This window comes from Megachile rotundata, chromosome 12 (assembly GCF_050947335.1).
Source record: "Megachile rotundata isolate GNS110a chromosome 12, iyMegRotu1, whole genome shotgun sequence".
In the NCBI taxonomy this organism is placed as follows: Eukaryota; Metazoa; Arthropoda; class Insecta; order Hymenoptera; family Megachilidae; genus Megachile; species Megachile rotundata.
In genome coordinates this window covers 4,899,521-4,925,138 of record NC_134994.1, presented here as the reverse complement: position 1 = coordinate 4,925,138, position 25,618 = coordinate 4,899,521, and the positions used below count along the sequence as shown (strand labels likewise).

General features: G+C 37.6%; 1 protein-coding gene across 2 annotated transcripts in view; it reads left to right on the top strand.

Annotated features, from left to right (window-relative positions):
- LOC105662425 (uncharacterized) overlaps positions 1-25,618 on the top strand; it is a 503,073-nt gene that overhangs the window by 284,131 nt on the left and 193,324 nt on the right. For both annotated transcript variants that reach the window (XM_076537797.1, XM_076537798.1), the window contains exon 3: positions 16,301-16,391. In XM_076537797.1, the coding sequence (XP_076393912.1) occupies positions 16,301-16,391 (91 nt within the window). The remainder of the gene's footprint in view (positions 1-16,300; positions 16,392-25,618) is intronic.

Sequence of the window (25,618 nt, the reverse complement as noted above, 5' to 3'; positions counted from 1 at the left end):
AGCACCGTTATACTTTGTCTCGTGACGGAACGAATAATTCAACGCTTCTTGTGTGCTACCTAAATTACTTTGTTTCTTCGAGTTTGGGACAGACAGAGATGAACGTGCTTTGTTAACATTCGTTACGTGGTTTTGTTCGCGGTAAATATATCGATGTGCAATGTCTTAGATTATTTACTTTTTTGGGGATTTACATTAAACTGAATCGAGAGTTTTATTATTTTCTATGCAGATATCTGTTGTATGCAATTTATAATAAATTAGTACGAACAAATATAATAGGATTTATGGGATCATTACATATCGACAGGTTGATCTAACTTCCAACAAATGCAAGTAGTTCTTTAGTTAATTTTTATATTGCACATGTCTAAATGTACAAAGTCTGATGGTATAACCCAAGGGGTAATTCTACTTGCAAAAACAATTTGAAAATGTAGAATGAAACTTTTTCGTATTTATCTTTGTTGTCGAAAAAATTGAATGTTTTCAAGTATTTGAACTGCAATTTGATAATGCCTACATGACCTGATATGACATATATGTAAATTTCATAACCAGTTATAACAAAAACATGAAACACTGAATTACGTTTGTACAAATTATTAATCTACTATATATTAATCTACTTATGACGTGTTTATTTTATAAACCATATATTTTATAAACATACATTTTCATTGTAGAAAAAGATTGGAAGTAATAATTCAATAACGAGATTGTTATAGAAACAAGAGTGTTAGAACAAAGGTTCTCATATTTCCGATTTTGTCAAAATAGCGCACTTACTTCGGTCTTAGAGCCCGGTAGCTAGTGTCCCTTCGGGCTCAATGGAGGGCCCAAGCCCAAAACCCCAAGGCTTAACGAGTTGCGCGTACTTCGTGGAAAGCAAGTCAGCTCACGACGTTACAGGGTGGTAATGGAGTTAATTGCCGGCAGCGGGCGAAACCGGGGGCTTACAACTTGAGATACCCCGCGCACCTGATACCAACAAATTGCTTGGTTCTTACATTACAACGTGATCCAATGTGGTCTTCCTCCGTGCATCCAAAGTCGTAGACCAGCGTCTTTAATCCTGCGTGTACCCGCGTGCAGGCAAAATTTGTACCGGATTCTTGTTAATGGACATCCGTGAGAAACAGGCTATCGTTACCCAAAGTTACTGCAAGTTGCCCCAAGCTAAGCAAATCCTGAAGCATTAGTATTTTTTAGAATACTATCTAAACATAGACTGATCAAATTAATGTAAATATTTAGTATTATCAGATATTATGTTATGATCTTCATACTATCTGCATTGAGACAGTTGGACATTTGATTAAATAGTAGTTTTGTTTTGAATAAATCTTCCCAAGATTTTTCACAGTATTTTGTTATATTTATTTCATAGTTCCAAATAGTTAATACCAGAAAGTAATTAATATTTATAAAGTAGTTTAGTGAACACATTCTGAATAGTATATGTACATACACATAAGAGGGTGAATAAATAAATTCTTCACATTACTAGTATCACGAATTAGGTAAGACAGATTCTTAATAATAGGTATTTTCAATTAAGTAAATGAATAAATTCTAACAGGACTTTTCTAATGGATAAATGAACAAATTTTAATTAAACAACTCATATGGAAAAAGCGCGATGTGGCCACACATGTGTGACATAAATGCAAATTTATATTGTATTAATTTTAAACTCTATATATACGAATTGCAAATTAAATGATTGCAAATTATACGTATCTGTCATTACCTGTTAAGAAAGCAAATATTTTGAATTTGTCTCTGACGAGAAATTCATCATGGCATTAAGTTTACGCATCGATTAATTAATATCTGACAAGGAAATTTGCAATTTAAAGGAAGGAATTAACTTCACGAGCAGCATATAATTTAATTAATCTTCTCCCTTCGATTAAACAGCAGCTCGTACGTGAGGCTTGAGCCTGATATACGATTAATTGTAGGCGTTCTCGATAAGACGATGCGACCCGACAAAAGGGCGTGTAGACGGCAAGGCAATATCAAACGCGATGGAAACCGGTCAATTAAGTGGACCCTACAAAATTGGTTTTTAATTAAACGACACCAGCCGATACGGTATTAATTATTGGACCCGTTGGCTACCTGGTCGACGTAATTAGCGTAATATAATATTTCTGTCGTAGCGGAGTAGTCGTCGATACGATGCAATGCTCCGTAATTTAATAACCTCGAGCTGTCAATTTGTTGCTCGGTAAATGTTCCTCTCCTTGAAATTGCACTGAACACTTTGTTCTTAATTGCAGGAAGTTGAGCATATGATTCGCTTCATTTGGGAAATAAAATTGATATAAAATACAATTTCATCGAATCTTTTGGTGATTTTGAAAAATTGGGGTGAAAATAAGAGTCTTAGAATCCGAATACACATGTGTATTTTAATAACAAATATAAGTATAAACTCATATAAATATATATATTTATTTATTTATATCTGTATAGGTATCTAAATTTTGTTTTATAACGATTAATGAAACGTGAACATAAATAGACATAAAGAACTACGAAAACTAAACACAATACATGTGTATTTTAATAACAAAAGGAATAATCTAATACCTAGAGAGATCATTCTACAATATCTTCTGGCAAATTACATACGATTGATTTTCCTTCACTTTACGGTATCAGTGTTGTTCGTGGCATACGAATTCATTTATCGTTGTCTGCATAGAGCATCGCACGAAATCGCAGGCAAATATATCTACGTAATGCAGACGTAATTTTACTTAGCTGAAGGCAACTTCACAGATCTAGTGGTTCCGCCATCATCCCCAAAGCTTGCAACAACCCCCTCATGGACGCCTTTCACGACGCTGGCTAATGTCTTTTCTGTGTTGCGCTAGTCGTCGTCCCTCGACAACGGGGCTGGAATGTCCTGCCGAGGTGTTATCCTATTTCGCGAGCCGTTCCGCTCCTCAATGACGAGTTACGCAGAGAACGCGTCCGCAACTTTGTCAGAAACGCCGTAACGATGACGAAAACTGTATCTATAGCGAATAGCGGTTATTATCCGCAATCTGACACTGTTTGGCTGTATAATATTATTTTGTTATTAATTTACTTGATAGTCTGTTTCACAATTTTTGCACTTCATATGTATAACACTATACTTATACATCACATGTGTAATACTATATGTTTGCATGTGGCATGGATAACACTATACGTCTGTACATGACATGTGTAACACTATTATGTTTGCACGTCATCTAAATAACACTATACAGTTACATATCACACATGATACATTATATGTTTATACATCACACGTGTAATGCTATACATATATTTGTACACCTGGATAACACTATATATTTATATATCACACATGTAATATTATATGCTTATACATCACATGTGTAACACTATATTTGTACACCTGGATAACGCTAAACATTTACATATCACACATGTAACATTATATATTTATACATCACATGTGTAACACTATATATTTATACACCTGGATAACACTATACATTTACATATCACACACGTAACATATGTTTATACATCACATGTGTAATGCTACATGTTTATACGTCACATATATAATATTTATACATCACACATATGTATATCAATGTAGATCAGGTTAAAAAATAATTTAAACTATTCTGTTAAAGCAAATGTGGTGTTTACCATAAAATAAATATAAAGTCAACGTACGTTTAACGATAAATTAAAAATCGCAATCAGTTCTTGTAAAGCTAAATTCCAGCTTTACAAGTTAAGAGTTTTCGAAGCTACGAACAAAATAATAGTTGAGATCGAATCTTGATGGGCGAACGAAAGGACGAGAGGTTTGCTTAGCGCGGTTGAATCTGTTGAAAATCGTAATCGGTATGAGTGGTGGTCTCTGACCGCCGGAAAATCCAGCCGCTCTCATTAGCATTTAATGCCGGCGAAACTTTCGTCTATAATGACCCGTGTGTGTGTGTGCGGCTTGACGAATGTTCGAATTAGAGGTGAGAGGGCTGGCAAGAGTTGGCGGTAAGAGCGGACCTTTCGTGGAGAAGGTGGATCGGAGGCGAAGCCAAAAAGAGCCCGGATCGAAGGACGTGTTCCCGCTTCAAAATGCTCTACGGCCCTCAAGCTGATTAAATTCTTCCGACCGTGATTACCGAACCTCCCATTACGAATGCGTGAATTGCTTTGTGAAGTTATTAAATCGCTTTGCGCCATGTTTAATAATTCTCGTACATTTGACGGGCTCGTTCGAACTTTTCTGCAAAGTTCAAATCGTGGTTGCTTTAATCGTATACACGATGTACCAAAAATCGTGGTATAGCAACAATAAATCAGAAAAATATCTGTTCACATTTCCCTTCATTTTTAAAAAACTTTGGAATTGTAAAACATGGAGACTTCGAAATTTTTGTTTCAAATCGTTTATAAACCGGAAGTGCTAATAACCGAATATTTCACCGCACGTAATACGCGAAGTAGAATGAACAGGCTCGCAGATTAACGCAAAAAAGAACGTCAGTTGTGAACTCCGACATAACGAACAACTTCGTTCGGCCACAATGCAGAATTTTACCCTGTCAGCTAGTATTTCGCTATTATCCAGGAGAATTAATATCCGCGTGTATGTAAAAACTTCTGTCGGCAAGTTAAGACACTTTTAATTTTTATTTTCGCTCGAGGCCCGCGAGGTCCGCTGCTGGTTAGCCCAGCGTGCTCGTCAATGCTCTTCGTGGCGAAGAACTTTAAATTCTCATGCCGCCTCGCTTAATCCGCGGCTTAAAGAGCTTAACCCCACGAATATCTCGTCAGAGTTTCCCCCGACGCTAGCTGGTGCCAGAGAGCAGGTTTATTAGCGCGTGGATTTCGGAATTCTTTTCATCCCCGGTTGGGACACGAAGCCTCCTACGCCGTTTACATAAGCGAGTTCTCCGGATTGCCTTTTTGATATGTAGATAAGGGGTGGTGCCGCTTTTACGCCCCGTCGCGGGCTCCGGTGAACACGGGGCCATGCCTGCTGTTGCTGTACCGATGCCTGACCTTGCTGTCAAGGTCCTATGTTCTTCTCTTTTTGATCGGTTGCTTGTTTGATTCGAGTAGCATCGATGTTTTTTAGAATCTGTTGTGTCAAAACAAGTATTAAACCTAGGTCACAATTTTATAGGATAGGCAATTTAGTAACTTAACATAATTAGACACTTTATAGAGCAGTCATTTGATTCTTGATATTTTTCTGTTTTAAATATTAATTATTATGAAAATATTAGATATATTATTGAGCTTTGTGTAAGTCAGGTGTATATCACGTAGGTACTACATAGGTTTAGCGTACTAGTTAGGTACTGTATAGGTTAGGTTTCCTATAGTACTTAGATGCATTAGATATGGTATATCACATACCACATATCACATATTAAGCATAAAAGACATTTAGTGTAATACTTAGGTATATTATGTCTTAAAAATTCATTAAAAAATCACACTAAATTTTTTCAAATATCGCAAACCTATTCGATGAACATTAATTATCACGTACATGGGACCATTCAATAAATAATAATTATATAAATTTAATTTCGTCGGTGGCTGTCACTCACATAGTATCCTCAGCATGTTTTAAATCATGCAATCAAGGTGAAAGTACTTATTAAACGTGTTGTTGGCATGGGTCAGACGTGATAATCGACGAAGCTCTGGCGCCGCACGTGAACGCTACCGAAACGGACGGCCAAACAAGGCCGAGCAATTATGAACAACTAGCATGATCGGGATAAACAAATTACACGCAAACGGTTTCTCGCTAGTGATTAGGAGTAAATCTTGTTAGGGAAGTTTTAGTTAAGTTTCCTCTTGTTATACGTCTAAAGTAAATAGAACGGACATTCACTGTTCCACATATTTACTACTTCTATGTTGACATTTTCGTTTATAATTCAGGAAATGTTTAACAATTTTAGGTGTAACTTTCAATTTATATTGTTATGTTACTTGAGTGATTTTAGATTTTGGACGTTTGGGATTTTTGGGAATTTGGGGATTTGGGAGTTTGAGGATTGGAGGATTTGGGACAGTAGGACTTTAGGTATTTGGGAATGTAGAAATTTAGGTATTTGGAATTTTAGGAATTGGGAATTTTAGGAATTTGGAATTTTAGAAATTTGGAATTTTAGGAATTTGGAGTTTTAGGAATTTGGAGTTTTAGGAATTTGGAGTTTTAGGAATTTGGAGTTTTAGGAATTTGGAATTTTAGGAATTTGGAATTTTAGTAATTGAGAATTTTAGGAATTGGGAACTTTAGAAATTTGGAATTTCAGGAATTTGGAGTTTTAGGAATTTGAAGTTTTAGGAATTTGGAATTTTAGGAATTTGGAATTTCAGGAATTTGGAATTTCAGGAATTTGGAATTTTAAATTAGGGTAGTTGGAAACTTGGGAATTGGAACTTTAAGAATTTCAGAATATAGATATGTAATCTTAGGACTTCGAAATTTTGTAACTTTAAGTCCTCGAAATTTCATTAATTTCAGTTGTTACATATTCCAAACAATTTTTACAGATTCTAGCACTACTCTACGTATGAACCTTTTATAATAAACTCAATGTAACATTATTTCTTTCTGCATTTTATATATTACATTTTGCAATCATATGAAACACAAAAACTATAAAAAATATGAAACCTAAATTTTTTCAAACAAATGAAGTTGGCTCATTTTAATTACAATTATATTCTTTCAAATTGCTACAAATGACTTATATTCCATTTGAAGTTATCATTGTCCACTCCTAACAAATTATTACCATGACAGTATATAAAATAAGCATATACCTAAATCTACAATAAATTACAAATTTATTACAAAATATTAAAATACTCCACAACTTGTGCAAAACAATATACATTCAAGAGCTTGAAGAATGATGCAGAAGAGAGGAAAGTTGCAGGATTGCAACACTATGCGATTTTGTCAAAGTGGGGGACTCGATAAAAGGATAAATGATCGGTTCACCCACGGTTTAGGTTTCTGTCGGTGTTAGATTCCCATGGGAGCCGAGAACGAAATCAGCTACTATGTAGGAAAGAGGGAAATGTACAGATCGAACAGAGGCCAATCTCTTCCCTTCGTCTTCAACGTTTTATCATTATTGGGTCGCTTCGGAGTGCACGGTTCCGTTCATTTACTTCTATTATTTGACGTAAACAGATTTAGTTCGTATTTAGCTTCTCTTCAGACGATAACAACGTACGCTTTTCTCGGACTTGTATCCCAAAGCTTCATTAGAAACCCCTCTTTGCCTCCGTCTTTGTCTTTCTTCTATTATTTTGTGCTTTGTGCTCAACAAACTTTATTTCCATTGAACATTCTGCTAATTTGGAGTTAAATCGTGAACGACATAACCTTACTTTTTCTTTCGTATCTGTTTCGTTGATATTACAAATCAATTAAGTATTTGACTGTCGTTATGATGTGTGTTGAAGATTGTGTGTGATTGAAAGATCACTTTCAATTTTTAACAGTTGAAGAGTTAAGTCCTCTCCCTACAATATTGTCATACTTGTGATGCAACTTATAGTTCAAATGTGATAAACCAGACTCGTATTTTTACTGCGATTGAATTTTGGTTTCGATTCTAACTGTAATATGTATAATCAGGGATCACTGAAGTACTTAACATTTTAACTTCTTGCACTTGCTTTAACGTTGTAGCAATAATTAGCTAGTTGTGACGCAAATGCCTAGAAAATTGTAGGTTAAGGTGTTAATCATAATATACGAAAGAAATCTACACCCTTATCAAGACTAAATAAGTCTAAACTCAACTAGAGGAAATTTCGCTGTATATCAAAAAGTGTGTAACAACGAAAAGAATGAAGATAAAATCACCGAGGTACTTCTCGCAGTAAACTACGTTCATCCACATCTTGAAATCATAGAAAAGCCAAAATCCGAGAGGCAGTATTCTCGCCTGGACTCGTTCACATCGTGGCAGCAACGAGGGCAGAGATAGTTTTTACGGACAAATGGAAGCCGATTTCTGCGCGTTTCTGCAATTAGAACGTCGGTAAGCATCAAAAGCGACCCGCGGTGGAAGACGCGAAATTTCATCGGAAGCCATGCGACGACCAGTAGAGAAATACACGACAGAGAGAGAAAAGAGAGAAATAAAGAGGGAGGAAAGGCAGCAATGAGAGAGTTAGTCGGTCCGAGTTTGCGAGTTCCCAGCCAAGGGGATTGCCGTATATTAAAGTACGTTTCGACTCCCCCTTTCCTTTCTACGGCAATCCGTAGCTCTGGACCACCCTCCACCCTTCAAACCTGCTTCTACTTCGCTTTTCTCTACGTTCTTCCTCTCTCATTGCCATTCGAATCGCGAGTAATCGTAAGCCTCGACTAAGCCTCTTGCGTATTTTGCACGTGATATTTCAGTCCGTTCGCTCGATAAGCCTCGTCCGATCATGATGACCAGGTTACAAACGTTAATCGCGCTTTTCTTATATCGTTTTCATTACTTCTCTCCCCTCATCTCTTCTTTCGTAAACGTCGTTCACTATTTGGTATTTGACATTCTCCTTTCCATTTTTTTGGTTGAGATAACAAATTGAGCCGTTTATTTTGAAAGTGAGAAAAGACCATTTTTGAATAAATGAAGATAATTGTAACTGTAGTGGGTAATGTAGTAAGTACATTAAACTTAATATATTTTTATCTGTAAGCAATTTATAGCAAAAATAATTGAAATTCCCTCATATTTGGCGGATAGAAGTGTTCATCAACCAGAACACGATAAAAATTTTCTAAATCCACCTTAGGTCCAACTTACTTCTAGCCGATTATATGACACAATTTAGCTCCAGAAAATTTGAGTAATATTAACAATGCTGTTCAATATATAATGTAATTAAAAAATGAGTACTGTTAATAAAAGTGCAATCACCGGAACGAGACAAATTATTATTGAAATAAAATATCTCACATAAATTTCGATATTACTGAATTTACCGAGGGAAGTTGAAATTTTGGAAAATCCGCAAACACACGGATCGCTGATTCTCGAAGGCAACATCCATCGTAGGGGTTCCTTTTGGTGCCATTAGTCATTAGCGATTCTAAAAGCACCCTGGGTAGAATATTACAGCAGTAGCCGCGGCAGCTTTTACCATACTTTAGCTTTATACGAGGCTCATTCATCAAAACCCAGCGAGCCCAATGGCTCCATGGATAGGTGGGTTGGCAATGGGTCGTACGTTGCAACGGGCTATTTGTGATTTGTAATCCTACGGCATTAGACGTTTTCAAAAACGTCAACAATCTTCTTTATGGCATTTACTTTTGAACTTCGCCGTGTTATAACGTGCACGAAGAATTCTGAAAATCCATGATGCGTAGCTTTTATGGTCCATATGACAAATATATCAGAACAATAATAATTTACGTTAAATTATCACGCAAAAATTTGAGAATTCATAACTTGATCTGCAGAAACTGTGGTTAATATTGCTAAAGTCATTAGTTCACTACTATAACTTATCACTCACACCGTACACATATGTACATTATAGATTTAATTAAAAGATACATATTTAAATATTTACATCAAATCAAACAGTGAGTACGAGTTATTTTTTGAAAGGGTAAAATTTCACATTTTATAAGAATGTCACTTTTTACAAAAACCAGGGAAATAATTAAGGAAGGTACTCATTTATATTAGCCAGTGAACATCTCGACCAAATTGCTATGTATATTGCACCCTATTCAAGCGATGTCTCGTTGTTTCTCGACGTGGAGTTTCGCCACTAGAAAGCAGCCCGTAAAGCATTGATCAGGGCAAGTTCCTAGCACGCGACCAGGAGACGAAGAAAAGGTGAGAAGCTGTCAAGCCTGTCACGCATCCAATGGACCATATAGGCGGCCCATTATCGGCGAGGGGCTCCAGAGAGAAATAATAAAAATGCCATTAGTGTCTCGACGTCCCACGGCGTTCGAACGATGTGAACGTTCACCCCAGATTTCGGGCGATATATCTCATCCCCTTCGACCACTTTAACGTCTTTGTCACGGACTCTCCCACTTGACGAGGTTAATCCTTCTTTCTGGCCTTCCTAGGTTTTTCCTTCTCGGTCCACCGGCTGCCTCTGGATGGCCTTAAAATCCGTTCACGAGCTGGAACGAAAATAATTGCATCGTGATTCTTCCGTTTTTTCCTTCAACTCTTTCCTCGTGGCTACCACCCTCGTCTGTCTTCTTCCTCCGTCTTTCTTCCACCGGCCACGACCGAGAGGGCATAAATCCGTCGGGATCGTCGCCGAAAATAAGATAAAATCTCGCCGCGGAGACCAAGGAAAAAAGGCAAATTCCCGAATAAACACATCCGCGCCTCTTTATGCCGCTTTGCGGAGACACCCCCTCGATGCCCTGTGTACCGTGCGCATTATTAAGTCAACCACCGGAAAATGTCAACGCGGTCCGTCTTCTTATCTCCTCTTGCTTTTCTTTATTTTACCGGCCTCGTTTCCCGCCTTCTTTTTCCCTCGGGCACGCGGCTTTATCTGTGACGCCCCCAGTGCGATATTTGCTCTCTTTTTAAACAAAAATTGCCCCATTTAGATGTCCAGATTTTTACCAGCCATTGTTCCATTTAATTGATTGTGAGGGGCTCGTGATTTTATTAGAAATTCTTCTTCGGCTGATAAGCTTGTTACAGGAAGTAAGTTGAGAATCTTAAAACAATTTAAAAAATTTTTAAACGGAATAAAATGTAACTTATACATATTTAAGAATATACTTTTACATGATCTTCAAAATGTACAGATAAATTATAAGATAAGTATGTAAAATAGCGAACACATAGAAGTTTTGTATAATTTGCTAATGAAAATATGAAATGTTTAAAAAATTGAAAAATATAGAAATAATTAAATATTTGAAGACAAAGAAAATACTCAAATAAAGAATGCTAATTCAATGCAAAAAAATAAATAAAATTCTAAAATGAAGAAAATTAATCAGATGCTTAAATTTATGATTATATTACGTTAAATAGATACAAATTTGACAAAATAATATTCAACACATAATTTTATAAATTCATGGCATGATTTATAGAAATCAGAGCAGTTCCAAAATTATACCAGTTCACCTTATCTCGTTTTTAAATTTTTATCTCAACAATCATAAACATCATGTAGTTTGTAAAGTTGTTCAGATTAAGTTTCCAGACAGTTATTTTATCCTTATCGTTACAAAGGACATCGAACGTTCATGATCAGTTCCAAGAACGTTTTCCTTTTCTGCAAAGCGTCCAAAGAACTTTCCTGGATCGGATTTCCAAACGTTTTAATCGCCGTTTTTCTTTTTCCTGGCCGGCCCGATTTCTCGATTCTCCTCTCCCATTTCCGAAGAGAAGAGTCCTTTTCCAGAAAGGAGTTATCGCCGAAGGAAGCTACAGGCACACTGTGCTTCTGAAAAGGGGCTGGAGACGCCCGGCGGGGTTAAAACGACCCCCGCAGTCGAGGCTGAAGTCTGAAAGATAAGGTGCCCCTCTTCTCTCTCTCGGCCTCCTAGATTATGGAATGGCACTTTAATTACACTAATGGGAGAACCAAATGTTAATTACAATTCGAAGTCTAAAAGAGAGACGATTCGCGGCGGCGAAAGACAGAGAAAGATGGATGGAACGGGGCAGGAAGGAGAGATAGGTACGGAGAAGGGACGAGATGAGATTTGCCTGCGTAAGAGGGTTCCTGTGATTAGTATTATTTAATTAAAAATGCCCAGTCTCATTATGGTCACCTCTCATAAAGATCGACCTTAGCTGCGTGGAAAGCTGCTTATAAATTGGATTATTGCAAAGTGTAAAAGACTGTGAGAGAAAAAAGTGACTAGAAATTGCTATTGACTTATACTACACAGTTCAATCGGAAAATGTAGAAAGTGATACATTTCAGAATTTCTCAATTCAAATGGATTACAAGTTTTTATTAAAAATTTTATTCTCAGTTGTATGTAAATGTTTAATAATTCGTTTTGGGTAATCAATTAATTGCATACGTTATATACCATGTATTAACTCCAATTAGGTATTTACGCATGTATGTTAATTATTAATCAAGAAAATTAAATTTATTAAAAAGTGTATTCCATACATTTGTTTTATGTATGCATTGACACGTTTCTGAGCAAAACAGTTATAAATTTTCAGGATGAATTTACACACAAAAATATTACTTTGAATTTTAATCGAACCATCCCTTCCAGGATCACAATACTTCCCTAATTTATACTACGCAGAAATGTATATCCTCTACTGAATTTCTTACCTAAAAGTTTTTCATTTGTCACTCAAGTTTTAAATTTTAATTCTATGTTTAATTTTATGAAACCCTATACGAAGGGTTTCGAAAAAGTACATCTAAAATCATGTATCTCAATCAGATTTAAGCCAAGAATAATTATCAAATTCTTACCTAAATCAATTCCGTGAAAATTCAGAAATCCTAATGGAGAACTCTAACTATGTCAAACGTCACGATGCAAAATTGTTCAAAGGCGAATGAACCCTGGTGATTGCACGCGAAAGGGGATGAAAATCGGTGGTTTTCGGAATCTCGTTTCCCGTTCGCGCAACACCGTCCTAAACGTGACGACGAGGAGTACTCGAACGACGACGACGACGACGACGACGGACTATCGACGTCGGCAGGGTGGAGACGAGCGGCAGAGCCGGGTTTCAATTTAAAGTTGGACGAGCGTGTCGGGATTTCAATGTACAAAATGCGTATGCTAAACTTTTCGCACCCCTCGCAGCCACCGCCTCGCCCACCCTCTGGTTCGTCTTCGTCGTCCGAGTTCCGACACTAGGGGCCCTTGACGCGAACATCGACGTTGGACAACGTCCGTCCCGACGTTTCGCCCGTCGAAAAATCAGCAAGTCTGATGCATCGTCAAGTAGAAAGGGGTGCGCAAGTAGAACGTCGCTGGCCCGACGTTAAGCCGGCTCGCGGGCACGAATGACCCGTCAACACTTTGAAGTCGCCTACCCCCAAAGGACAAATTAGCTTTTTGAAGCCGGCCTTAACACCCTCACGGTTTAACCTGAGAGACGCCCTAATGATTGCAGCTGCGATCGAAGGTGATGCATATCAATGGGTAGGCTTCGAATGAACAACCGCCTGTGAAGAAACTTTCGGACGGCCTCTGATAGCTGACAGGGAACTTTTCTCACCTTTTCGCACGCATCGGACGTAAACTCGAATTTACATCTCGCTTTGCCTCGATTCTCGAGATTGCGCTTTCGACTCGTTAATGAGTTGTACCGAGCTACGGAACGACGTGTTTGATAGAAGTTTTGGGGATTTTAGTGTATACGGTGCGTTGATAAATTATCATACTCGAAAGATTTATTTTTAAATATATGGTTGATGAGATTTTAATTAGGTTAATTTTCTTGGCATGTGTTGTGGAGTGAAAGAAATGATTACAGTTAATAATTGGTTGTAACTATTCGTGGATTCGTCCTGGGTATGCTACCCATACAGATTCTCTTAAATCTTTTCGATTTATTCGAAAATCGATGAGAAGATATACTGAATACGAATTGGGATATAGAGAACGATCAAATTATCATACTTAAGAGATTTTTTCTTAAAAATATGCGATATTAACAATGTTATTCATATTTGAAATATTGATTGCTTACAGTATGTGATAGACCTGTGAGTGATGTGTCAATACATAAAATAAAAATATTAAATTAGTATAAACTTTTGAAACTATTTATAAAGTGAATATAATAGTGAATAAATAAATATACGATTTAACAATGGAAGTACCAGTGTTAAATGCACACTAACTTTTAAATTAAAAACAAAATAAAAATATAAATATATGAACATCAGCTAAAACATCAACCTATTAACCATCTAAAGCTATTTTTACTGGATAGTTCCGAAAAAGGAATCTTCATTTCTATTTCATCCGAGCAGAGGTCAACATTCCTTTCGAACCTCTCCATTTTCTCAGATTCTGTTTTAATCAAACAGGGTCGAAACTCGGTACAAGCATTCGACAGATGCCGATATCGTCACCCGATTCGATTGGAACTTGACTTAGACGCGAATCTAACTTCGACAATGCATCGAGCACAGCGTGTAAGATTGCCGAAGAGACGGACAGAAATGGGATGGGGAAAAAGTGGAACGAAGACGCTCCACTAGCCAAGGGTATCGCGGATGGGTGAGAAGTTTCGCCCCGGGAGTTGGATTACCGACGGTGGCTTCGGTTAGATTTGAAAATCGTGGGGTCCTCGGGACCCGGCGGAAGCGTGATTGATTTTGCATACGACACGGATTGGACAGGTTTGAGAAATTGGACTGGCTTTCTGGCTGGTTTGGCCTCTCTGCCTTCCTTCGCTGTGTTCCCTTCGGCCCTGCTCTCCTCTTTTCCCCATCGTTCTTTCTATATCGCGAGTGCTATATGCCTGGACATTATATCGAAGAGTGTGTGCATGCATACACACGCTGCCATAAAGTATATACTTACGGTATCGAAGTGTGCCTAGCGAAGAGACGAAGAACGGTTCCCTCTCGTATATCGCTACGTCGAAGGGGATTGGCCTCCAACGAGCGATTTGTGCGATCTTCGAGGACGTATTTATGAGCCAGCCTCGCTTCTTTCACTTTCATATTGAGCTCAACATTTTCGTAAGTGATGGCACGAGAAATGGAACAGCGGCTTCTGGACGAAACGTAATCGGTTTTTGGAGATGTTGTTTATGGGAGTCGGTTTAACCCTTTCTATGTGGCTGACAAAATTTCAAATTATTATAGTATCAAATTGTTAAATTATAACTTGAAACTACTCAAATTCCTCACATGCTTTCCATATCTACTCCAGATTGCCTTACTTTACACTAGACTAAACATTTAAAATATAATACCGTATCTATTATACTATTTGAAATCAGTTAGAAGATCAAATACTTGTTCACCCGTGTACAAGTACTGTTCACATAATCGCGAGTGTCTGCAGTTCATGACACGATGCAACAACGAAGAAGAGCGTAAGAAGAAACTGTTGAGCCATTCAGGGTAGATCGGCCGGCGTTATCTTCCGACGTCGGAGTGGATAACAGGCCGAACGATTTATTCTAAACCTTTATCCAGCAACCCCCTCGAAATTTATGAAAGAAGACGCCCGTTTAACCGACTCGCTCAGTCATCCCTCACGACGGTGGTGAAGCCACCCTTCCTTTGGCTGTCTTTCTTCTACGCTCTGTCTCAATTCTCCTTCAGCTTGTGTCTACCTCTTCGTCGCTCTTCCTCTCGTTCGGTCCCCTACCCCGTGCTCGCATGTCAGCCCTTTATTTTATACCAAGGCGAGTCGGTCCGAGTTGGTCCTAATATTAAAGGGGATGGTTCACCCTTAGCACGTGATCGGGATACCGAAACTCAACGGTCGGACCTTTTTATTGAAGGACCGAAGGCAAGCTTACAAAAGACAATAGTCACTGAGAGGATCTGTTTCCATCATTAAAATCGTTTACGGGTTTTGATATGGGAGATTCTTGGTATATTGCCACCTTTGGGAACTTTTATACGTGTTAGTGTTTTTGTAAGGTACGGTATTCGTAAAGGATGCTGCAATGTTATTGGGGGTACTTTTACATAGATACTTCTAATAATATAATACTTTTTACTTTTTAATTTTAGTACTTTTAATAATACTTTTTAATTTCTTTTTTGAGTCATATGCTATTAGTGCAGCAAATTTAGTTAAATTAATTATTTATAGGAAAAGCAAAAGAAAGAAATTTTTAAGGGCTCTTAATATTGAGACAATGATATATTATCAGATTAAAAGATGAAACTGAATTATTAACTACCCTTGCTCTTACTAATGTATGTCATATTATGTCTGACTATAAACGTCAATTTCTACTGTGGCTATCAACGTGTCAAAATGAATATTACTAGTATTGTATTTATATGACTGCTTTAATATATGTATATTATAATGTGACCATAAATCTCAGTTTTGTAATGTGATGGATATTAAAGTTACTGAAGTGATTAAATGACTTAAAAGTTTCTTATTATAAGTTACAAAAGTTAAGATGATTTTTTTGAAATCTGAATCGATGTTCATCATAATAAAGAATTTATGTCTTAACAATTTTTTAAACTACATTTTTAATTTCAATAGTGAGTGTACAATATAGGTATTAATGTTAAAAATAAATTAAAAAATGGAAAATAGAAATAACGATTGATTTTTGTCTGTTTGCAGTTGTATCTAAGCAAAACTCGGCAAAGTGGCTTGTCGGACGATTTTCAGCAGGGTCTCGCACGAGCAGTCAGTCCAACTGCGCGCCAGCAAGGTAAGTCTTTGCTCGTTGATTTTTCCGTCGCTTCCGGAGCGACGCTTTTCCCTCTTGAATTTCTTCGGCATCGTCGACTGCGAACCGCATCTGAATTTCTGGCCGCGCTTGAAAGGATCCTGTCCCCTACCATCGGCTCGTTTTCTTGCTGTTTTCTCGTTTCTCCTGATTCGCTGGAAACTTTCGACACGCACACACGAAACGCCGTCGTTTAGTATCCTAACTGCGAATACTCGTCTCGAACGTACGACCAAGTCTTGCTGAAACACAAGTGACATTTTCGAACTCGAAGCAATTTAACTCGGATGAAATAAATATCTGATTTACGTGTATTTGGAGATTTGTTCGTTCGATGTATTTTAAATTTGTTTTCGCAGAGATATTGAACTGTGTGATTAACATTGTAATGACTAAACTTGACTAAAATACATACATTTGATTTACGTGTATTCGGAGATTTGTTTATCGAATGTATTTTTAATTTATTTTTATGATGATATTGAAAGTTATGGTGCATTTTAGAACATTCAGAGAAATATAATCCCAAAAGCAGGAGATACACTCACATACTTATAGCTAACATACATTTATACTTGTGCTAACATATTCTAACTCTTTCACTTATTCATACACACAGAAAATTACATGCATTTGCTTGCACTTATCAATATTTCATGATCCTCTGACATACTACTTTAAATAATTAATTTGCAGTCCGAATATTAAAAGAAATGTAAAACACCGTATTAAGGAAAAAACTTATTCTGTTAGTTCAAACATTGTATACCTTTTTTATGCAAAGTAATTCAATTTTCCAAGTTAACTCTAAACAATTTCTAATGTAATTCGTACAATTCCTATATCAAAATTAAGTACTAATGCCAAACTTTTACTCTAGGTTTCCTGATAATAAATCACCTCTGCCCAAGAATGATACAATCATTCACTAAATAATTGAAAAGTGAAAGAACAGAAATATGTGTAGCAAAGTAAATTTTTTATCGTTGCAAGAGAAAAGTAACAGAACTAGATTCTGTCTAAGTATATTACGAATTCTCATGGAGTATGAGGCCAGGATTTTCCTAGACTGAACGGTGGTCTCGACGACATAGACTCATGGGGACGCGAAACCGAGGAGGAGGCGGCTGGCATCATGCATAACCCCACGCCAACCTCGCATAAATATTCTAATAACTTCGGAAACTAATATGATTGCATCCAGCAGGAATAATATCCTGCTCGAAGTGGGCATCGCGGTTATATGCGTGGAATACGAAATACGCGTGACGTCTACGGACTACGATACTTTTACACGTAGATCGCCACCATGATGAAATCCACCACCCTACACGACAGTGGTTACTTTAATACCTTGCATTGCCGTCGAAGTTCTTTCTAGAAAATAGTTATAGATATTGCATGTTGCAATGTGGTTAACGGTCGATATATTCAGTATTCTCTTCTGTTTGTCTTAGAGCTCAATCAATGTGAGTGATCTTAAGAAATCTTGTAAATCTTAAGAAGTTTAAGTTTGAGGTAAAAATCTATTAAGTCGAAAACTCGGTGAAAGTGTCATCTTGATTTCAAATTGAATTATAAGTTTATTGCAGTGTGTGGAATTTTATGTATTTGATCTAGGTTTCAGAAAACAGGGACTACTTGTTAAGAGGATACGCAAACGTCAGTGTAATTTCAATATAAATTAATAATTAGGTCGTTGGTCATTTAGACAGTAATCTGAATTTAAGAAGTAGTTTAACAATAATAAATCAGTTGACCACATTCTAAACATAAGTTGACATCACATTCTACACATAAATCGAAACGTTATATTCAGTGACCAAATATAATCGAAATAATATTAATTCTTTGCCATTTAATTTATTTATCAGATGCATCAATCAAGACTAACTATCCACCAAATTATAATTATACTTAAACTTCAAATTGAAATTTACCAATTCTCAAAATTAAAAATTTGAGTAAGTCATATTTGAACCGTGAATGCGTCACGAGTCAAACTACGTCAAGGAGTTAATACTCCTCCTATATTATAGTAAGCGGGAAAGTCGCAACCAGAAGAGTGTTATCGACCTTACGCACAGGTTCGAGACGTTCGATGAAAATTCAGCTAGCTGATTCGCTGTCGAAAATTAATTTCAATCCGTACTTGAGCCCCAAGCTCAAGCTCCGTTCAGCCCTCTTCCCCGTCGTCTGTGGCTGGTCAAACAGCGGCGTGTACAGCACGGTCGGAAAATCGAGCAGCGAGCTCGAGTGCTGGAAACAAAAGGCCGACGTTTCAATTAGGTCTCTTATTAGTTAGCGATAATAGGGCCAGCGGCGGTCGAACGGTAAGGCCAGGGCTTTCCAGTGCTTAACTGTTCGCTGCGTTAGGTCCGCCGGCTTGTTTGCGTGGATCCAGCTCTTACGACAAGGGCTGACTAGGCATTCACCGTCCAACCACCCCCCGTTTCGATGTTTAGAAACACCCTCTACCTCGATTCGACCCACTGGACTTTGGCCAGGATCGAAGGGTTCCTTGCACCTCTTCACAGGACCTCTCGTTTAGGTCTTAGGGTCGATTGATTTTCTCGCGTTGCAATGCCACGGTGACGAAGGTAGGGGATTAGACAAAACAAGTCTTTGAGCCATCATCAGGGATGATTTCTGTCGAACTGAAATTTGTCCGTGATCGTCCAAATGGAACTCATCCAAAATGATTCGTATAAATGAATTCGTAATGATTACCCAAATGAAATTCTCAAATGCATGATGATAAACCAAATGCATAATGACAGTTCAAATGAAATTCACCCATAATGTTTCATTCACATGAAGTTTATTTGTAATTATCCAAATGTGGTTCATTCAGCTATCTGATCTGTCTACTCGATCTATCTATCACACCTATGTACACACTTAATCTACCTAACCAATGTTCACAATCTACTTTACCTATCCATCTAACCTACGTACATAACCTGTTAATGAAACACCAGTTTGATCCAAATGAAATTTATTCGTGATGATTTATCCAAATGAAATCCACCCTAGATAATCACCAGAATGTAGCTCATTCCTGATGATTCATCTAAATGAAGTTTTTCTGCGTTGATCATCCAAAGAAAATTCATTCGTGATGCATCCAAGTGAAATTCATCAAAGATAATTATCCAGATGTAGTTCCACGTTGATTATCCACATTGATTCATTCAAATGTTCTTCCATGGTGATTATTCAAAGCAAACTCAGTCGTGACGATCCATCCAAGTGAAATTCACCAGAGATAATTATCCAAATGTAGTTCCACATTGATTCATCCAAATGTCCTTCCATGGTGATTATTCAAAGCAAACTGAAACGCGATGATCCATCCAAGTGAAATTCATCAAAGATACCCACACAAAACTCGTCCATGTTGATTCATCCAAATGAAGTTCTTCCAAGACGATCATCCAAAATAAATTCGTGATTCAAAGATGAATCAACCTGTTCATCGGTGATGATGGAAAGACATAAGTTCAACGTTAGAGCAAGAGAAAACGATGAAGAGGGTAAGCAAATGGTTCTCGAAGTAGGAGGAATTTGTCGCGAGAAACCGGTCGCAGCAGTCGCCTGCGGCTGGCCACAACGATCCTCCGTCGTTCTAGCCATTGTACGACACCGCACGCTACCGGAGGACCGTTTCCAACGTCGCTATCGTCGCGACCCTTCGAAACCAACTCGCCACGGACGAAACTGCGCCCGTTTTCCTCGCCGCGAAACGCTCGACGCGGTTAACAAGCAGGCACGCGATGTGCATCCGTTATCGATTCGAAAGTGAAAATACCCAGTCGGATTTCGTGTCGAGGGAGACGGTGTATCCGGTTCCTCGTAGGTGAATTAACCGTGCGACGACGGGATTCTTGATCGACAATAATCACTTTGTTACGGAGCTACGTCGTAAAGTTTAGACAGCTGTTTACTGCACTGTCTTAGAATCCGTTGGTGTGCTTAACGGTCTGGTTATTGCACTTGGTAGTTGTGGGTTTCAATGAATCGGGGACTTCGAAGAAGCAGAAATTTAGATATTTGTTTAATACTGGAAGCAGTGAAAAGTACTGTTTTTAACTCGCACATTTTATATTACAAAATTTCTGTTGGTGAGGTTTCAACGAAATGATTGTCATTTTGATAAGATAAATATGTTAGAGAGATTGAATATGTTAGTTGATCTTTCGCTTTATTTTCAATTTAAAAGTGCATTTGTTGCTGATGATCAATGTTAATTGTAATATGTTATAGGTTAGGTAGTTGTGCCGATGAATTTTTGAAATTTCGAAATTTCAAACTTTTACAGTTTTAAAATTCTAAAATTTCAAAGGTTCAAAATTCCAAAATTTTAAAACTCCAAAATTCCAAAGATCCAAAACTCCAAATTTCCCAAATTCCAAAATTCCAAAGATCCAAAACTCCAAATTTCCCAAATTCTAAAATTCCAAAGATTCAAAACTCCAAATTTCCCAAATTTCTCAAATCTCCCAAATTCCAAAATTCCAAAATTCCAAAACTCCAAAACTCCAAAACTCCCAAATTCCAAAATTCCAGAACTCTAAAACTCCATAATCTCAAAATCCCAACATTGCAAAACACAAAATTTCAAACTCTAAACTCCCCATACCGAAGAACAAAACAGCACCTATTCATACATCAAATCACGCATACACTGCCGTGCATCCGAATCTATCAATAATTCAATACCCCTAATGACTTAGATCGAACCCCGACCAATTCCTTGCGTGTCCCTGCATCTGATCACAAACAGCCAAAGTAGCCATCTCTCGATATTTATCGCAAAGAAGATTCTAGCACCCACAATCATGTGATACTCGAGATACAATCCCCGAAAATTTCTCGTATTATTCAAGGTCTGTCGAGCGAGAGACGCAAAGTTATCGCGCTACCACCGGTTCTTTCCACCCGCAGAAACCGGGATTGGTTTTAGTGTCAGTGTGGAGAGACGGTTTCAGTGTGCTGTAGGTCGACAGGACGGTTAAGGGTAGCGGGGCAGGGTAGTGGTAGCGACATCTTGTATTGTCAGATCCCAACGCGACAAATTCATAATTGCGTTAATGCGGGTACGGCGAGGGTTCTTGCCACAACCACCGCAAGGCGCGCTATGGCGTCTTGCGGCTATAAGAGAGATAGGGAGCAGGCCAGAGAGAACGGGAGAGGAAGAAAATGGACGAAGGAACAGAGAGAGAGCAAGAGAGAGAAGTCCCTGCTGGTACGGGCTCGTTAATCTTCCAAGGATTACGCCAGGAGGAAGTATCGCCATTGTGCAAGGTGCTCGTCTTCCAGCCGATAATTATTAATTAAACTGGCCTAACGGGCCACTTCGCGATTTATCGATTTATCGACGGCTCCTCGAAGCGTGTCGACGTTCGGACGTTCCGGGAAGAATTGTTAGGCTCCGAGAATTCGAAGTTGCTGAATTTTAATTAGTTGTTTTCCGCAGATGGTTGAAAGTTAGGCTCGGATTATTTCTGAAGAGATTCGAAAGGTTCGAGTATGGGGTGTATTCTGGTATATTTATATTGTTTAGTTCCTTTTCAAAATTTTATGATACTTGATGGTATTGTTTTAGGGTTGAAAGATTGAGTTTCAGTTAATTTTATAGTAAACTTAGTCGAAATTATAATTAGTCTCCTATATTTTTGAAACTCATATCTTTCCTAATTCATAATAGTGAGTAACATTTGCGTTTGTTAGCACAACATTTTGTGCTAAAAATCTTCTTGTTCTACAATAGCATATAAACAGTCGAAAGATTAAATGATTAAATAAGTATGAAAATATTGATGATTAAGTAAAGATCTTGACAACCAACAACATTATACATTGAAAGGCAACTAATATGCTGCAAATGATTAAGTGAATATAAAAGTATTGATGATGAAAGATGTTGAGCAACTATAACTCTATTTACACATTGAGAAAATGATTAATATGTTGTAAAATAATTAAATGTATAAAAACACAATTGAAAGAATTCATATGTTGTACAATGTTATATGGCGCGGTATGATGTTTTACATGTTCCTTAATCTCTTGCCCTACAATAATGTGTTACACTTGTGACGTACACTACAATTGTAATATGACAACCTAGACTCGTATTTTCATTGCAATTAAATTTAAGTTCAATTCTAATTCTAATCTATATAATCGAGGATCACTGAAGACAAGCATGCTTAACATTTTAATTTGCTTTAGTTGCCTTGAAATTGTAGTAATAATTAGGTAACCGTGAATAGCGCAACTGCCTAAAATTGTGGATTAAGGAATTTAACACTGTTGTGTATTTGATTAAATACAAGATGTTTACTAAATACGTGGTTTATTTTAATGTGGGTCGCTTAATCGATTTACAGAAAAGAAAACGTTATGCATACGTCGTTCGTGACTCTGTTCTCGCCCTGAAGTTGCACACCTTCTCGACGACACTCTTTTGTCGGCGTACCGAGACCCCCCATCCCGCGCGAAGTCAGTAAACAAAAGAAAGAACAATATGGTGGCCCATAACGCGAGCATTTGGAATTTACCATAACAAACACGTCAGAACTTTTTGATCAATATGATACAAGAATTGAAACACGAAGTAGTACAACCGAACAATAACGACGAATGAAACATCTCGTTATCACGAAACGCAATCGTCGAATGAAGGTACTCGCGATCCAAGCGAGTCAACGAGCCGTGCGATCGCCGGGTTTTAATTAATCGTGGACGATTAAACGATCATCAAATCGAACAGGAAGGGTCATTAAATCCGCACGACCGAGCACATGAACGAAAAGAAAGGGAAGGGTTGCGCGTGCGACCGGCTCGCAAACGGGCCGAGGGTAAAAAGGATAGAATTGCAAAAGCGAGGAACGAACGAGCCGAAATAAAACAGTGATATCGAGGCATTTCACGCACGAGCGAGAACGTTTAGCAGATTCAACGTGCGTGCCGACACTCGGCTGCTACCCAGTCACGGTGAAACGATCCTCTCTTTCTCTCTCTCCTTCATCAGTTCTCTCTTTCTCCCTTTCTCTATCACTTACACCCTCGCCCAGAGCTCACTGAAAAATACTGCTCTCGCTGACACCTGTAGCTTCGACGTTCTACATATGTGCGTACGTACGCTCGAACCTGCCCATCGAGGAAACGAGGGGCAAAAAAATTATCGCCCAAGAAAATTTCCATAAGACGAGTAGAAACGACCCCTCTGACAATCCGACAATTTCGTTACGACTGCTAGAATTTTGTTCCCGGTTTGAGGTACATTGATCACTTCCCGTGTCATATGGACGATAGCAAACAGGTCCTGATTACTAAAAACAGTAGGGTGCTGTGTACTTTGAATATTTTGGCTTTTATTGTTGTATTGGACTAATTTTTAATTTTAACTGTAAGTAGATTGTTATTTCTGTTTCTACCTGTTTTTTTCTTTGTAAAATACTTTCTTAAGTTAGTCAAAATATATTAAGAAAATATAAGTGGGCTTTATAAATTTGACTTTCATTGTAGTAGTGATGATAAATATTTAATTGCAATTGTTACTTAATGATATTTTTATTTTTCGTTGTTTTAATCTCTACTAACTACAATTACATTATAACATTATAACTTACACTAAACGTCGTGTAATTTTTAAATATATTAATTTTTCGTTACATACTTTTGTATGTTATATTGAATACAATAGTATAAAATCCGTGCATTTCATCAACATAAATGAGTATTAAAAGGGGTTGTTTAAAAAGAAGCAAATTCTAGTCTTCTTTCGAAATGCAAAATATTATTTATTTTTGTTAAAAATTGAAAGGATCGCAAAGGGTTAACCAGCCTCTTTAAATTTAATCAATAATAATAATAAACGCAAAATAATTTTAATTAACGCTTCTACGAATCTCTTCCTATCAAATTCGTTTCGGGTATATTAAAAGCGGAATAAAATCCGTGAAAATTGCGTGGATGGTTGGTATCGTCCGAAGAGATTTTTCACCGTGCCCATGGAAGGAGAAAAGGGCTCAGGGCCGAATTGCCGCGGTGAAAGGGGAACAGATTCCACAAGTGGTGGACTTTACGGGACTTAAGATTAATCCTCATAATTACCCGATTCCGTTCTTCTCTACGGGGCCCCTAACCGTTGTATTTCGTTTTTATAAGAGGAGCTTGCACCTCCATGGCCGTCTGTGGTGTACCTTCGCTAGGAGGGCAGGATGAATGGGATGAATGGCGAGTCCTGGAACGCTCGGTTGCTCGACCATAAAGATATTTATCAGGTGACAACCTTGGTCATCCTTTACGATCCTTCCCTCCTTGAGGTTTTCCACGGACGTCTCAAAACCAGGATCCACCCTTCGGACAGTCGCGTGCCACGTTCTCGATGATACGACCCTTACGAATTCTTTTCTCCTTGCTGAGATTCCTTCTACCTTTCCCTCAAAGGGGAGCAGTACATTCAGGAATGTTTTCAAGTTCGATTCTGTAATTTATGGTCGTTGGTTGGGATTTACGGACTATGATCCTTTCGAATTTTCTGATTTTATTAACCCTTTGCAGTTGTTGGTGATTTGGTTTGAAGAATGTTCACAGATTCGAGCCTGTAATTTACGGTAATTTATTTAGATTTATGAACATTTGTCCCTTCGAATTTTCTGATTTTATTGACTCCTTTTGCTTGAAGGATAATTTGGTTTGAAGAAGGTTTTCGGAATGGAATTTGTAATTTGTGATGAAAGATTTGGATTTACGGGCATTAGTTCTTTCGAATTTTATGATTTTATTAACCCTTTGTACTTAAACCGTGATTCGGTTTAATCACTTAACCTATAATTTTCTACATTGTTGCGACATTGATGATCTTCCATCTACAATTTTTAAAACACTTGTGTTCGTCACATGTAATGAATTGTTGATACAATATAAAGACGAATAGAAGAAGTTTGATATGTTGAACACACATATTTTGTATTTAGATATCCTTGTTTATTTAGATTATAATTAAAATTGTAACCAAAGTTCAATTATGGCTAAAATACGAATCTAGTTTGTTATACTTATACCGTGGTGTACTTCACGAGTACGATATTATACAAATTTAAAGTACTGTTTACTTAAATCTACGTATAGCGTCATATGTGCAATGTATTAACATAGTGAAACAGACAATAGTAAGAGTTAATATTATGTTTATT